The sequence below is a fragment of the Carassius auratus genome, chromosome 30, assembly GCF_003368295.1.
Source record: "Carassius auratus strain Wakin chromosome 30, ASM336829v1, whole genome shotgun sequence".
Lineage (NCBI taxonomy): Eukaryota > Metazoa > Chordata > Actinopteri > Cypriniformes > Cyprinidae > Carassius > Carassius auratus.
Window position 1 is genome coordinate 19229153 of NC_039272.1, and position 17458 is coordinate 19246610.

General features: G+C 39.0%; 1 protein-coding gene across 1 annotated transcript; it reads right to left on the bottom strand.

The window, feature by feature from the left end:
* Positions 1-287: 287 nt before the first annotated feature.
* Positions 288-17326, bottom strand: LOC113049537 (microtubule-associated protein 1B-like). Its single transcript, XM_026211960.1, has 7 exons — positions 16964-17326; positions 15002-15103; positions 8002-8084; positions 7322-7462; positions 1945-7147; positions 1558-1790; positions 288-1389 (listed from the first exon to the last, which is right to left on the bottom strand). The coding sequence occupies exons 1-7, from the start codon at positions 17295-17297 to the stop codon at positions 1234-1236; spliced, it is 6252 nt and encodes a 2083-aa protein (XP_026067745.1). The 5' UTR covers positions 17298-17326; the 3' UTR covers positions 288-1233.
* Positions 17327-17458: the final 132 nt, after the last annotated feature.

Sequence of the window (17458 nt, forward strand, 5' to 3'; positions counted from 1 at the left end):
AAGAAAATAAAAATCATTGATGGATTTGGATGAACAGTGCATACAGAGGAGCTCTCAACATTGTGTGAAATATTCAGTTTAAAGATAATCAACCCCATTTGGAGTAAGAGAAGAAAACAATAGTTATCAAAGAAAAACAATAATGTTGAACTTTGACACAAAAGATCACTTTTCATGATTAACTTCATGGAAAATGCCCAAAATAGCAAACTTTATAGCTATAAATAATTTAAGCATTAAATAAAGCAAATAAATATAATGATTGTATTGCTCAGAAAAAAAAATTAACATAAATAAATGATGCAAATAAGAACTACTACAAATTGATGATTAACAATTTTTGGAGTTCAGAAATGTAATGGTTTGCCATATTTTAAAAAAAGGCTGGTGAGAAATTTGTGAAATTTCAAGCTAAAGATGGGCGGTGACAATATAATTAATGAATTCTTTGCTCGTCCAGGAAGAAAAGGTATGAGATGTTTTTTTTTCTTTTTATACTATAACATTTTTTTACGTACAACTTATGGTATGTCACGTTTTCTCAGGCATTTTTTTTTTCTCAGAAAGTCATTTTAAGTTGGTTAGATAATTGTTCTATTTTGCATTTATTCATAAATGTAGCAAGCTTCACAATCATATTTTATACAACGCAGTGTGGCTGGAATATGAAGTTTAATGTAGCATTTGCATCCTATGATATATTTATGTCACTGTGGATCATACATACCATTTAATTTCCTAATATTAAGTGCATTATGTTTGCTGTACATTCAATTTTAAAGGCATTAAAACAATCCCTCAACCTTTGGTGTAAACAATACAATTTAAGGAGTTATTTTTCAGTTTTCCTTTCGTCATCTTAGTGTATACATCTGTAGTTTGTTATCATTTTTATTGGAGCTGCTCAGTATAGTGTTCATCCACTGGCTACCATATGTATTTAGTCAGTTTAGTTTAGTTTAGTTTAGCTTCTGCTGGTGGTTAAGTGTGTTTAAGGAGGTCTGATTCACACCAAAAACTGTTCTTTGTGTGGTCAACAATGACTAACCAAGCATTTTCAACACCTGAGACCTCAAAATTTAGAGAGATTATTCTACAGAGAAACATTTTTACTGGTTACTCTATTGATAAAATGGAATGTGATCCAAAATATTTACTTTTGTGAAAGTGTGTACTAAGTTTTTATTTATTTATGTCCACCATCAAACCTCTACCAAGTCTGGTTCATGGCAATCACAGCTCAATCTTACATGCAGGGAAAGACTCATCTTGCATAACAACAGTGCTGCTGCTCGCCAAAACCATGATGTTCAAGTCTTGCTGTTTCTCATGGGTTTCCTGGTACCACTCCCTCATAACTTCTGTATCATGGGTTGGAATCAGTGTGACCTATCAGTATGATATGCAAAGTCAAAAAGTCAAAGTCATGCCAGGCATTATATATATATATATATATATATATATATATATATATATATATATATATATATATATATATATATATATATATATATATATATATATATATATATATATGAATTGTAAGAATAATGGTACCTGCACATTATTTCCCCACTGGCTCTTTCCTTCCAACAGAGCATCCAGAACTGCCTTACTGGGCTCCTGTGCTGTTGGATCATTACCACTGACTACATAGTAGGAGGATCGGACCCGTTTAAAGAACTCAGCATCCACATTCTTAGCGTTGCAGTGATTTGGTATATAAACTAGGTCCATATACATTGGAGGACAGTTAGGTAGTGATGTTCCACTGCTGGACTTAGTGCTTCCTTAATAACAATAAAAGATCACATATATAAATATATACAATACATCTCTGATATTAAAAGCAAAGATAACTCGTTAAAAGCTATAGACTGTAGACATACTGTAAATCCATGCATTTTTCATGTTTTCAAATTGTGAGTATGAACCTAGAGTTACCTGAAGTGCTGCTTTTCACTCCCCTTGATGCAGAGGTATTAGTAGCATTTTTGGCATCTTTATCTTCTGTAGTCTTTTTCGGAGAGGACACTTTTGAATCTTTGATGGCACTTGTTTTTGACAAGCTCTTGTTTGCAGATGGCTTAGTCTTGCTGCTGATGTTCTTTTTTGGCTTTCCTCTTTCATCTTTTTGGGATGCCTCTTCAGCCTTAAGGACCTCAGGATCCACCATGCAGGCATCAGGATGAGGTGGGGCAGGAGCAGGGTCTCTGGGCATGACTGGAGGTGGGTCTGCATGACGATAAGTGATAGTCCTATCTGTTGGTAATGTTTCTGAGTCATCCTCAGAGTCAATATTTGCTTCTGCAGTTATTGATGGGCACTCCTCTGTGCCAGGAGGAACATCTGAGTCTGTTTGAGAGGGCACTGATTCACTTACAGAAGTTGGAGGAGTTTCCTCACACTGCTTGCTCTGCTGTTTCCCTCCAGATGGGGGTGGTCCTCCTCCAGACTTAGCAAGTGGCTTTTCCTCCTCCAGAGGATGTTCCTCATTCATGAAGTACTCAAGTGGACTTGGGTTTATAAAGGATGGAGAAAGCTCTGTTTTTGGATGTCTGTATTCACAGGAGGTCACCAAACACAAGTCCACAACTGCTTGTGGCTGAGAAGGGCTTGTTTTTGTGGTATCTGGCCCTATGGACCCACCATCACAAATTTGAGTAGATTCCCCATATTGACAGCTGTAGGTATATGATGAGGAGCTGCTTGAAAACTTCTCTTGAATGTCTGTCTGATTGGAACTAGGAGAATGTTGAGCTGGAGATGTCTTTTTGGGACTGGTAGGGGATTTTGAGTCTGTGAAGGGATTTGTCTCTAAGCCAAGTTTCAGCTCTTCTGACTTTGGAGAAAAACAAGATAACACCGTAGGAGATGAGGGGGACCCGGTCTGTGGAGGAGTCTTCTCTAGATTTTGTCTTTCCTCTATTTCATCCATACCAATCTCTTTGTAAAATGAGCTGGGACTAGGTTTATCTTTATCTGTTACTTCATGTGAGGTGCTTGGTCCACCTAGAACAAGAGACGAGTCAGAAGATAAAGGGGAGTGATTGTGGGGTGACTGTTTTGGAGTAACAGACTCTGAGAAATTTTCTAAATTTGGAGAATCTTCTTTTGGCTCCCCAATTTGGGAGGGTGTTGTAACTGATGGGGTGGACTGAGAGGCATCTGATGGGGAAACTGAAGCAGCTTGGGTGCTATCAGAATCTTTGAAAAGCATTGCCTTCTCCCCATCTTCCCCAGGTCTGTGTTGTTCTCTTATGACCCTGGTTCCATCTGAGGGGCTGTAATCAACTTCTGTTGGGCCATTTTCAGTGGCTGTACGCTGCATTCCTCCTAAAGATGGATGATCTGGTGACTGCTTGCTGAAATCTAATGCAAATGAGTGTTCTGGGGATTCTTGTCCACACTCAACTGACAAAGACTGCTCAGGGCATTCTGTTTCCTGTTGTGGCATTCTCAATTTTGCCGTCTTTGGGGAAACATCAGGGGAGATCGACATAGGCCGGGGACTGTCCTCCTTGGAAGGAGAAACTTCTGCTTCTTGCATTGCGGTCGGAGTCTGAACAACAGAGACAGATAGAGAGTCATCCACTTCTGTGGAATGAGGGGAGCCAACTTCAGCATGAAGGGATGGAGAGACATCATCTGTTGTAGGTTCTGGTAAAGAACTTGTTGCGAGTGATGCTGTTGAGGCAGAGGCAATGTGTGAAAATGTGTCCTCTGCAACAACCTCATCAACTGGAGTGCCAGACTTATCAGATGTGGTCCCCTCAGATATGGACATTTTGCTGTCCTCTTTAAATGCTGTGAAAGGATTTGTATCAGAAAGGCTCTCTACATTAGTCGGTGGTAAAGACGTAGCAGATGTGACTGAAGAACTGTCATCAGTTGCTAACTTTTTATCATTATTGTCAGTCTGGCTTGGGGTCTTGTGGTCAAGCTCAACATTGGTTGATAAATGTGCTTCATAACTCGGTGATTGCTTCTTACCCATTGGCAACACAGGCACTGCTTCATCAATAGGACTAGCCTCTTTGGGAAAGTATTCCTTGTCACTTGTGATGTCAACAATAACAGGACCCTGGGACTCAGGTGTTTTGTCCAGTGGTAGAGTGCCAGCTTTTTCCTCTACTGGGGATTGGTAGTAAGGTGTGTGACCTGAGGACTGAGGAGATAAAGGGCCCTCTAAGGTTTTCTCATCTGGACTGTAAGATTCCATTCCTTTTGACATCCCTGCCAGTGTGGTTCCCAGTTCAATTGGTGAAGATACACCTGTATGAACATGGTCAACATTCACATTTCGCTCACCAGAAGGTGACCTGACAAAAGGCAAAGTTGTGCTGGTAGCACTGAGCCTGATTGAATCAAAAGAGAATGTGTCTTTAGCTAAAAACTCTTTGGCAGATTTGTCTTCTTCCAGTGAAGACGGTGGTGAAATGGTGGAAGCTGATGCATGATAGTCATGCCCCTCAGTGGCATCACTCTTGGAGTGATCTATTTCAGGGAGGTCTTGAAGAGGTGAAAGGGTCTTTCTCTCATTATCTGTATTCATACCGTACCTGACAAAATCTTGGGAAGGAGATTCACTTTCATCATTGGTTGTCTCATCACTCATTACATCTCTTGGAGTAGACATTTCATCCATAGGTGTTGGAACACTTGAGATCTCAATTGTAGATTGAGTATGTCCAGATGTTGTGTATTCTTCTGGAGGCTCATCTCGATTTTCATCATCAGAGGCGCCCTCACTTTCCAAACCTGCTGGTAGTGTTTCATCATGAATAGAAACAGCAGGTGATGCCGGTTCAGAGATCTTTGGTGGTGTGGTTACATCAAGACTCTGCAACTCAGTTTCTTTGTCGTGTTTATATTGTGGTTCTTCTGCACCGTAATCTGATCCTTCCTTGGTTTCTTGCTCTTCTTGCTCTACATCATCTTTTAACTTAGATATTGCTTTGTCTTGCTCATCCACTTCCTCTGTATCTCCCTTTTCTTCATAATCTCCTATCTCAGATGATTCTTCCAAACCTGTTCCTTCATCTTCAAATTTTTCACTGATACCATTGCTTTTTTGATTGGGTTCTAGATCCCCTGGAGTACCACCGCATTCCTCATCAGCTTCTGTGGTTGCTATTCCTTCATCCAGTGACTCTGCTGCTTCTGGAGACTCTTTGCAAGGAGTTATTTCTTCATGCTTAATCAACTTTCCTTGATCAGAATCATCTATTTTGGTCTGTAATAGGGTCTCATCAACTTCAGCAGTCTCCTCTGCTTTCAGAGCCTCAAAGTCTTTAGTGAGGTCTTCTGGAGAAGACATCAGTGACCTCTCTGCCTCAAGAACATCTGTTACACTGGCTTCAACAGCAGGTTCTTCAGCAGTAGCACTTGAGATGGAAGGTGCTTCCACTGGTTCACCAGCATCTTTTTTAGTGGGCTTGGATTTAGCCTTCTCTTTGGATTTTGCAGGACTACCAGGGCCCTTGCCTCGTGCTGCAACCTTTGGTTTAGGTGCAGGTTTTTTCACCTCAGGAGTGATAGGTGCATTCTTTTTCAAGCCACCGATTTTTCTAAAATCTTTTTTAGGTTCTTTTTCATCTTTCTGAGTTTCTTTCTTTTCATCCTTTCTGCTCTCCTTTATTAGGGAATCTTTCTTAATAACTCGTCTTTTAATTTCCTTCTTTACCTCTTCTTTTTTGGCCTTTTCTTCTTTCTTGGCTGTGGGTTTTTCAGCCTCACTTTTTTCCACGGATTTCTTTGTTTCTTTCTTTATTGTTTTTGGTTTAAGGTCAACTGTCTTTTTCTCTGGTGTGTCGACTTTGGGTGTTTGCTCAATCTTGCTTTTACTGTCCTTGTCTCCTGTTTTCACTTTTTTCACAAGTGTTTTTTCTTTCTTCTCTATTTTTTGTGCCGGCTCCAGGGTTTTCACAGAGTCAGTTTTACTGAGGGTTTTTAGTTTTTCAGGGGATTCTTCTTTGGACTCTTTATGGAGATTTTTGCTTGGGGATGGCTTTGATGTGGACTTCAGGCTCTCTTTACTATCTGTCTTATGTTTCATCTTTGCTTGTTTCAGCGTTGGTGTGAAATCTGAATTAAGCTCCTTTTGGGTGATCACAGGATGTTTGAGGAAGTCTAAGTGTTTAAGTTTCTCTAGGCCATCGAGAATATTATTCTGAGTGGAATTGCCTGGAAAGAGAACACGGATGATTTTTTCTGATGGGTTAGCAGGATGCCACACAATCAGTGATGAGATAGAAGACAAATATGAGATTGGGAGCTCTGATTCTTTTCCATTTGGCAACAAGATGGGGGCTCTGTCTTTAACACTACCAGTCCATTCTTTCAGGAAGTACTGCAGTTCCTTGCTATTCTCTGCTGGGTTAAGAACAAACATTTCAAGCTTTCCGACGCCCATTTTCTGGAAAAGTATAATTGGTTCTACTGTATTCCCAATATTCCTATGCAGAGGTTCAGGCTTTAAAGACAGCTTGTTTAGGTACTCCAGTGTGAGAGATGCCTCCTCAGCATTTTTCCTAATCTTGTAGCTGGGTTCAGGGTTTCCTATGTTCTGAGGCATGTTGACAAACATAACTCCAATATCAGGTGAAATCATATTCTTTGTCCAGTCACTGTTAGTTGTGGATCCCTGAGACTGCTCCTCCTCAAGTTCTGCTATTTTGCGCCGCAACATGCTATTGATACCAGGAAGGTTGTCATCTCCAATGTGTGTGAGGAGAACAGAATCCACTCTGTCCAGATGTCGTACCAGCTTCCAAAAACATGACTTTCTATCGGATCCACCATTAATCAGCATGTTAAAGCCATTAACCGCAAACAGTGCTGAATCACCCCGTCCACCAGGGAAAATATAACAGCATGGTTTGGATAATTTTAAGAACCCTCCTGAAGTTGGGGGTTCAAGCATGTCAAAAGGAGATGGGATTTCTACAGATTCTGACAGGTACTCTGTGAATTCAGAAAGACCTTCCATTTCTGGAAGGATGGTTGGGGAGTTTAGCTTCATATGGATGAAGTCCTGCAAGTTATGTTTGTCTAGGTTCGAATTTTTCCAGTCACCATGTTCCGGACAGAAAAGAGTTAAACTGGCTTTATTGGCTGGATGTATGGTACTTAGAAGCTCTCCAATCTGTAAGTCAAATGAATTGAAACATTTCACCCTACAAGTTTACTTGAATTTGGATTACCATGAAGAACTCTACTGTGCATGGTGAGTTTTAGCATTTGCTGGCTGTTTGAGAATCTCTTTTTTTTAAGCACTGGTAAATATAACAAACCAAAGCAAAAGCTGACAATCACTCACCTCTTGATCTGTAAAAATGTCAATGAAATTGAAGAGAGAAAAGGAGCCTGACTGGAGAATCAGCTCTCCTGTATTTTCAAAACACTGTCCTGCCAGGACAAGCAGCTTATGGTGGGCTGTGTCTGAGACCATCAAACGTACCTGAGTTTAGACATAAAGTGTATAAAATATTATAATATTCATTAAACATTGATATGACTTTAATTGATGATGGCTTGCATTTGTTGGAACAAAACCAACACAGCATGTGAAGGTTATCCTAAATTATTTTCATGTAATTTTTGAATTACCCAGCATACAGAAGTACATCTGTTTCTATAAGCTCTTCTATAAGCTTAAGTATTACTGAATTGTATTACTTTGGCTTTCTGTCCCTTTTCCTCTCTCTTTCTTGTTCGCTATCAGGGCCAGTTTTTTCCAGTTTGTTGCCATTGACTATTCTGGGCGGTCTGCCAGGGCCAGACCTGCAGTGCTCTATCATATTATTAATGCAGAGTCAAACTGCAGTCAAAGTCAGCAGTCAGCGTGTTGTGCGTTGTGAGTTTGTCTGTTTGTAATGTTTATTCTTATCCTCACATATTTGTTTCTGTATTAACCAGACAACAAAAATAGTAGTAAAAGTATGTTTAAATGGCAGACATCTAGATATATTTATTAAAATATAGAAAGAGGGTGCTTACCTCTGTGCTAACAGCTTCATCTGAAGGGTTGATGAGCACTACTGTCTCCAACACATTACTTTTGTGATGCAGAATCTTTTGTCCTGCAAATAAAATAACACGTTACTAATGTTCAGTGTGATGTGCACAAACTGCGCATGGGGATCTTCAAATGCTTTGGTTTGTATTTGTACACTGGATTCGACAAATGTTATGAATGCACCAATATATATAAAGAATTGTCTACACTTAACACAAAACAAATGCTGCTGCTTAAGGAACCACAAGGGCAGAGACAGAACTAGTTTTGGTAAGTTTATTTGGTCTGTAATTTTACTGCAGACCAGTCATCCTTTTCACTGGTATTCTTTCAGCTCCTTTTGTTATGCATATTTGCCTTATTGTGTTTTAAATTTTCATTTAAAATGGTTATGATGGTCAGGGGGTTGTTTTTCTATGTGACATCTGTCTCACTTAATTACATAGTGTGTACTCATGCACCTACTCTCCCCTTCTCTTCATAATTTATCTATACGCTCTATTGACACAGATATCCAATTAACCTCTGCCCTCCTTCAGCAACTTGACATCCTTTCTTGTTCAATCACCTCATGGGTGGAACATGAAAAAGCTTCTAGTATTCCACTGTGTGTTCCTATTTTCTGCTAATGGAGAACTTTTTTCTGTACATCCTCTCCACACAGCTCCTTTGACTAGGTGACTATACTGACAATGTATTTCTGCCTTTGACTTTTCAATATCTTTTTTCTCATCCCCTGCCCAAATGACTCTAGATAAAGTCAAGTGAAAATCTCCCAGTCTCTCTCTGGGTGAATCAATCCTATTATAAATTTATCAAGCTGTCCAGAAGCAGTGAAGCTGTAAGCTTGCCGAAATCAATCAGCTCTGTCACTGCCGGTACTAGAGTGTTTGCTATTACTGCAGAGTCTATGAGCCCCTTCTGTAACATCAGCCTCATCACTCATTCAGCAATTGTTGTTCATAGTCTCATAATCCCCCCTTTGAGGTTGTTTGCAATGGATCAAGGACCACGCGCTCCATAGGTGCTGAGAATTGCTTGAAGAATAAGACCTTAGTTATCAAAAATGTTAAGGTCTAAATCTAAAACACAAGAGGAAACGCACAATTTTTCCATTTGCACGAAACCGTGCACAACCTCTTACATGCCTGGTCACATCACAGACAAAATTAGTTGTAAAAACGCTTTGTAGATAAATTACATGCTTTGGTGCACAAGGGAGTTTAGATTGCAGATATCTGGTCTCATTCACTAAAGTGTGTAAAACCGGCATGCAAACTTTCTCAAACAGATTTCATGGTTCATATGAGTTTGAACTGCAAACTCCAAATCCCATCCTGTATTTGACAGGGTGTATTATTCTAATTACTAACTGCAGCCACATTCACGCTAATCTGAATTCAGTGACATTGACAAAACTGCATATGCATTTGGAAATTTTGCATGAGAACCTTTGTTGGGAAAAAGGCACAGCTGTATGCAATTATTATTAGTGAATGTGAACCTCAGAGAGGTCTATAAAAACATCTTTATTGTATTTCTTTCATCATCCTAGTACATATATGTTTGTAGGTTCTGTGTGGGTTTTAAAAACTGTTCTCCTTATTAGGACAGAATATGTTTGTTTGAGTCTGTATGTGTGTGTGCATAAATCCAGGTGGCTCTCTCATGCAGTGTAAGTAATTACAGTGTGTTTCCCACCTGCTGAGTCATCATTAACACTCCGAATTCATACCTTTCCGAATTCTCTCATCTCACCATTTTCACTGTACCTGTATCTGTTACTTCTATTATTTTCCCTGCATTCTTTTGCTTTTTCCGACAGCTCTCCACAAAATATTTATTATATTATACATGCATTACATTTCAGAGAAATACTGTAGACCAACCAGTGCAACAACCATTGAATGTGTGATGTTTTTCCTAAGGGTAGTGACTAATTAGTGTTAAAAGTGTTTCATTTTAATTTCATGTGCATCCTCCCCCAAGAACACCCCATTTTTAAGTAGGTATACTGCATATCTGAGATTCCACATCCTAATATAGGCCAAACTCTTTTTGATCATTAGTAGTGGGACTTAGAGTTCCTTTGGGAGAATCAGCTTTTTTAAAGATCAGTATGAGGATGGAAGGGAGGAGCCATGGAATAGAAATAGAGAAATGTAATGCATCTGACTATGCCGAAATTGGCATCTGCATGGCAAGTGGAGCATACTTGATGTAGAACACACTGTAGCTTCATTTCTCCTCCACAGGGGTGTTCTGAGGTGTTGCATTCATTTCACTGCAGTACTCGCTGCTCTACTTTAGCTGCAGATACTCTTCAGAGCATAGACATCTGTGTATCTGTATTAAATGATTCTCTTCTAACCAAATTTATTTTCTCCTTGCTCTTCTAAATCCGAGCAGGTCTGTTAAAATGGCTGAGGTGGCAGTAACGTGTCACGAATGCTATTCCATCTGCCCAGCACACACTCAGACTCGCACACCAGGGGGAAGCCCATTTATACGACAAAAACAACTACTGCCGGGAACTCCGAAGAGGTGAAGAGAAAAAATGTGATTAAAATCAGTGGTGCGAACTAAAATTCAGACAAATTATGCTATGGTCGATAGCAGAGTTGTCCTCTGCTCTTGGAAAATGTAGCTGCTGCCATCAACTATTATCCACATGGGTGAGTAAAATGGAGCTTTTATGATGAAATGATCCCCGACCATACCTTGATTTTCTATACCTGACATCAAAGTGTTTTGCTCACCCCCTTCTGTTGTTTTGAACCCCATCAACTTCTATTGTATAGGTTATTACAGTTACAACTGATTTTTCAAAATATCTCCTTGAGTGTTCAGTACAAGAAAAAAAAGGCCATACAGGTTTGGAACAATATCAGTGTGTGTTAAATGAGAGAATTGTCATTTTTTGGTGGCCTATCTCTTTCGTTCCTGTCAAATAGATTTTAAAGGTGCTATAGGTAGTTTTTTGGAAATATCACATACACTCTTAAAAATAAAGGTGATTCGTTATGCTATAGAAGAACTGTTTTGTCTAAATGGTTCCATAAAGAACTGTTAACATCTGAAGAACCTTTCTGTTGCGCAAAAGGTTCTTTGTGGCAAAAGAAAGTTCTTCAGATTATAAAAAGGTAAGAAAGAGATGGTTCTTTGTGAAACCAAAAATTGATGGTTGTTCTATGGCATTGCTGTGAAGAACATTTTAAGCGCCTCAATTTTTAAGAGTGTATAAAATGTCCCCACCACCTTACAGACATCAAATCTGGATTATATATGTCTCTGATACCCATACAAAAAAAAAAGAAAGAAAGAAAAAAATTAAGGTGGTGGACCAACTTTTTTTTTTTGTCCATCAGAAAACAGCAAATCCAAAATCCTCTTTTCAAGTGAATCATTATGCATGTTCAGATTTGCTTAGATTTTTTTTTCTTGTCTGAGAGAGGGCATATGGTTGAACTTGTCTAATATTTGTTAAGGAACCTTAAAACAAACCATATCATGTTCAATTATAAACCTACAGCCCTTAGTAAGCGAAGCAGGCATATTTGATGGTCACCTAAAAGCTGGGCTACTTCCATTCCAGTTTGATTCTGGGTGCAGATGTGTCAGCCGCAGTATTGTTTAATTTCCACTAGCTTTGCTCTTCCACACTCACCCAACCCCGTCCTCACCCCTCCTGCCCTGATCTCAACTCGCACTGTCTCTGATACTAATACAGACTGAACACCCTTTGGGCACGTAGCCTGATCTAATGACACTCAGCGCAACGCACAAACAAAGCAAGCATCCACACAAACGCAGTGCCATGAACATGAACTCGACTATCTTCCTCACTTTGTCTCTCTCCAAATCTCTGACCTGTCCTTTCAATGCCAAAATAGGATTTTGAACAGGACATAGCACCGCCCTTTCGAAACACAAACACGAATAGTTAGAAATATCAATACCACTTATCACAGTTCCTATTAAATTTTTTTAGTGCCATAGTGTCATAAAAAAAAACACACAACACAGACATAAACATTTTCTGCAGCAGAAATCTCTTTGACCAAATATCACGATGAAGAAAAAGCTTTATGTGATGCATATTAATCACTTTCTAGCCCATATATCAAAGCAAAGCATATCAGACATAATTTCATGCTCAGTTTTATACTCATGTCAAACAAACATATTATAGAATTGTATAAAAATCTATATAAATTGCAAACTCACTCGGTACAGTATAACTTTACTATGAAACTGTATTGAAATTCCTGGATATTCATTAGATTTTATTTTTAAAAATGTTCAGGGAAGAAAGAATGTTTGGAACAACATAAAGGTACGTAAATGACAAACTTTTGGCTGAACTTTAAATTGTCAAGTTGTTGAAAGATACCTATTTTAACGATAATATATCATAATAATTGGTCTTAACATGTATAACATTGCCAGTTCATATGTCATACTGTTAATATTATCACAGAATTCCAGGTGAACAGAATACACAGTAGACCGTGCAATCATTTGTTAAGTGCTTATTGATTACCTTACAGAAGCTGATTCATTAGTATTGATTACATACTGCACTGAAGCTGTGTGAATCTGATCTAATTTTAAACCTCCAGGCACATTTTTAAGCCTCAGTCTCGACTCAGAGCAATGGAAATGTCAAAGTTTAGGTAATATGCTTATCATCTAAAGGCCCTGAAGTACCTCAAAAGCAAAGGGATCCTCCACGTTCCTTTTATCTCCTGAGGCTCACAGACACTATATTAGCTCTGTTATAATTCTTTTTCAAAGCATTCTTTCAAGTGCTTCCTAATCTTTTTTTTTTTAATGTAAGCTCTTTAACCAAATTTCACACTGTGATTCATCTTCTGTTAGTGATTCTGATTGCGTTGCTAGCATTTCAAAGCCATTGGGATGGCATTTTGTACAAAGGAGTTAATCTAAAATAGAGGATTTCCTGTTTGTACCTTCATTTTTTCTCTCTCTGTTTTTTCTTATTTTGTCTGATCTATTTCCATGAGAATAATGAGAATAACTGTGTTTTTGCATTTTTTGTACTTCAAAAATAAAAAAAAATAAAAAATGCATACTCCAATATTTTTTCTTTTGACAATTCGATTGTATTATGCCTTTTCCGTGCACTGCTGTGAATAAAAACATCTTCTAATAAATAATAAAAAATAAATGTATATATGTGTGTGTGTGAGTCTCAAGTCGTACTGTGCTCTTCACATGCCTCCTCCCCGCTAATAGTAATAACCCACCTTCCCCCTGCCCCCATTAATGTCTTTTCCTCCGAGAAAACCCAGTTCAACGGATAATTATCCTACAACTCTCTTGTATTCTACTCTGAAAACTATTAAAGGATAAATTAAATTAAAATCCTTTGAAAGTAACAAGTTACAAAATTGGAATTGCTGTCATAAAAGGAGGGGGAAGTTGGTGGGCCAAAGCAATTATCATGACATCCACTAGGTATTTGTCTGTGGTGGACAGCTAATGGCTTTGCACTTAAAAGGCTTAATGGCCAAAAGCGGACCAATGCAAATTCCTCTGTTAATTTTCTAAAAAGCTTGGTCTAAAGCCTTCCATCGAGAAATAAATCTGATTATGGAAATGAACCAACACCTACATGTGTCATGTTTATCCTAAAGGGGGAATTAGTAGCCAATGATATATTCATGCTTTGTCCTCCTCCGACAGCCATTCAGATGAGTAAATAAGAATTCCCCAGTGAATTCTAATGATCTTGACAAAGTAATAAGTTTTGCTGCCTAATGGCAATACCGGAACCGTCTCAAGTGCTTCCTGTACTAACATAGGCTATATAATCAAGGAGACAGTCATGATTAGTGTAAGTTATTGTGCTATTAAGCAACAGTGTGTGTGTGTGTGTGTGTGTGTGTGTGTGTGTGTGTGTTCAAGCACATATTACATTTCAATCACTGAAGGTCAGTGCTGGCTCATAATCTGCTTACATTAGCAGACAGAGTGTCTCTTTGGAAGATATTTCCATTATGGTTAAACCCCCACAATTTCTTGCTGTTTTGTGAAAAATGCTGTACTATTGTCCAGGGATGACTGCATTTGAAGCCCTATGTGTTAAGCCTTGAGTTCAAAAGCAAACAAAACCATTTTCATTATTTTTTTTAACTAATTATCTTCCATCTAGCGTTTCATCCCTTGCAGCTATTCAGCAGGAGAGAGGAAAACAGAGAGAATGAAAGATCCAGGGGCAGACAGACAGAGCGAGTGTGCAGGGAGGACAGAGGAGGGGACACCAGGGACAGGGTTTGATCCAGACAGAGCTTCAGGCAGACCGTCTAAACCAACCTCTTTTATCTTCATCAAAAGAATTCATCAAACTCACAAAAAAATCTATGTAAAAGACAATCTGACTCCAGATATAGAAGAGGGTTAATGATAGAAAGAAATAGGGCATCTAATAAGTTCTATTAATTGTGGTTATCTCACCAATGTTAACATTGTTAAGTGCTAATAAACTGATAAGAATCACTTTTACTTAACAGCTGAAGCATGACGTTACCTAACAAAATATATTGCTGTTGTGATAGGGATGTTCAGAAGAGTCACAGAGCAAAGTACTGTGGATGAAAAGTAAACAGGTGTAATGTAGATATAGATTCAGGCACTAAGTGAATGACACATCTTTCATCCATGACAAGTGGACTTACTTGACACTGAAATTATGTCACTGCAATTCTTCCTGTCTTTATTTATAGAAAGTAGATTTTTGAAGCTGATTTTCTAGCTGTTTGAATGACCTTGGAACATGAGAGATTTTGCTAAGTCATGGTAATGCTAATTCTTATATGGAAAAAAAATAAGCAGTACAATATACTTCCTCTTTAATGTACCACTTTTAAATTTTTAATATTAGGTTATTATAAATTGCTACGTAAGAGTTTTGAGCTGGCTAAGGGATAAGAAGTGAGCCGATTATGTTCAGCCTACCTCTCACATCAGCTGAAAACCTGGCAGAGTGTCGAGAAACAAAAAGCTTCAACTCCAGGTCCAGGTTGCAAGCAATCAGGTTTGTGTCCCATGAACGGATTCCTGCAAATCAGAGGGAAAAGTGTGAATAAAGATCATGAACATATTTTACACTGGATCAGTCTAAAAGGGAAGGTATTCAAATCACAAACAGATTGGGATTCAGATCTTCCCTTTGTATTGAATTGAAGACCAGTATCACTATGTTCACGTAACTAAATGCCATGCTCTGTCGGTTTACACCCAAAAGTCAATCAATGTATGGAAATATCTATGAAATGTTCTGAGTCTGGACGTCTGTGCTTATTCTCTTTATGATCAATGTTTAGCCAAAAGAGAACTTTTGTGCGGACATTTCTCGAAATAAGAATGAAGTGCTATCTGTTTCTGAATGGTAAAACGTTAAGAAGGTTGTTCACATGGTTCATGATAAACATGAGCATGGTTCTTACTCCCCTCATTGGATCACAAAAGAATATTACTCATAGCTATATTTCCTCAACCACACACAATTCATAGTGTAGTCTATGTCTTCAAGGCAAGTATAATAATATACTGTCATTACAATGGTTATGGTTTCCATTATTAAGCTTTGCCTTTTTCACCTCCATTTCTGGCTTGATTATTTTGTTGTTTACAATTTAGATGTCAGATCTCATTTACTCACAAAGTTCCCAACACAACTGCACAGGAATTGTTTGATTTAATTTCAGTGATTAATACAATACAAAAAAAGTAGTTTTGTTTATTACAATAAACAGCAGTAAAACTTTTAGTATTTTTTGCACGACATAATTACGATATAAACAGCCGACTCTATTTTATCTTCTTCCTCCTCTTTATTATTATTTTTATTTTTACAAACCGCTGAAAAGCACCGGTTTGCGTAAATCAATCGAGTACCACGACTAACTGAAACGCCCTTTTTGGCAGGAACGAGGGGCCCTTCTGAGTTTCCGTAGGGACTGCAGTGCGGACTGTGCCACGCCTACAAGCCGGTGTCGTACTAGAAAGGAATGAGAGGAATATAAAATGACATAAATAAATCAAGATGCGCACCCAGCAACAGTGTCTGTAGGTCTAGTGAAATGGACAAAAGTTATGTCTCTTGCCATGTAACGCCGCTTTTGCTAGTTATACAACATAGCTATCTATTGAATATGATTAACTCATTCATTGATTAACTGAATTAATTATTAAGCCTACTGAAAATACCTTTCGTTCTTATTTAATGTGTTTCCCGCATGAATCGAAAAATCAAAGTAAGAAGATAGTAAGAAAAGCACGAACTAGGGAAACAAAGAACTGGCGCGCCACATCAAAAAATCAACGCAAACCCAAGGTGTTGGTGCAAATCCTGACTGCATAGCCAATCGAAGCTCCATATAACGACCCCCCACCCCGCAAAACAAGCTATACGCCTTATTGATCGACAGACTATAAATATAGCTATGCTGAATCATCCTAGCCCACGACACAAGTCAGACGCTAAAGTTCGTCATATGGCCAAAAACCACATCTGGATCATCAGATAGAGCTGCACGCCCTGCGAAAACACTGATGGTGCTGATGGTGATGATGATGTCTTTGGGAAACTGGGTGGCGCGATGCGATGGCTTTGATAAGACATGCATCGCACTCGCCAGTTACTAACAGGGAGGGGCTGCGCTACAGTTTCCATCCTACATATTCTCACAACAAAGAAATCCAATAACATGATGCATGGAAAGTTTCTTGCAGTCAGCAGAAATGTGTGCACCCCCCCCCCCCCCCCCCATTCAAAACACCTATAGGCTACTCAACCCTAAAGAAAAAATTGAAAAAGCAACCGCAGAAGACATACGCGTCCAGGCAAAATTTAAAACAGATTCATGGCATAAATAACACTAAAGCACTGCACGTTATTCGTGTCAGCTGAGCTACCTTTCTCAATGTCCGCAATGGCACACTTTAGATGCTCGTCAGTGACCAGCTCCCCGATGACCACCAGTAGGTAATATTTGCCCTCGTCGAAGTGATGTGTCGAGGCCGTGGGTGATGCCGTGTTCTTGATGCTGCTGACACCTCCGAAGGGTGCTGGAGGATCTACAGAATCAACTAACGTCGCCATTCTCTCAGACACTCGCTCTCTGTCCGGCAACCTGAAGTGAGCTGCTGTCTGAAGCCGAGCAGCGGGCGCAGAAGGAGTGGCCCAGGCTTTTATATCCCCAGACTGTGTGTCATAGTGATGAGGAACCGCTGCTGCCTCTCCTCTCATCCAGCTGATGTCATGCAGCAAATCATAAAACTGCGCGAGACCAGTCGGAACCTTGAAAAGCGTTACATAATTAAAGGATGCCCAGGATTTAGATTTAGAACTTGTTTGACATGTGGATTGAGGGTCAGTATATATAGAAGTTCAGTATTGACAACATAAAA

Coding starts and splice junctions, on each gene's coding strand:
- LOC113049537 (XM_026211960.1), bottom strand. CDS start 17,297: ATGAGAGGAGAGGCAGCAGCGGTTCCTCATCACTATGACACACAGTCT. Junction 15,104..16,963: donor CATTGCGGACATTGAGAAAG/GTAGCTCAGCTG, acceptor TCTGATTTGCAG/GAATCCGTTCATGGGACACA. Junction 1,390..1,557: donor AGTGGGGAAATAATGTGCAG/GTACCATTATTC, acceptor TCATACTGATAG/GTCACACTGATTCCAACCCA.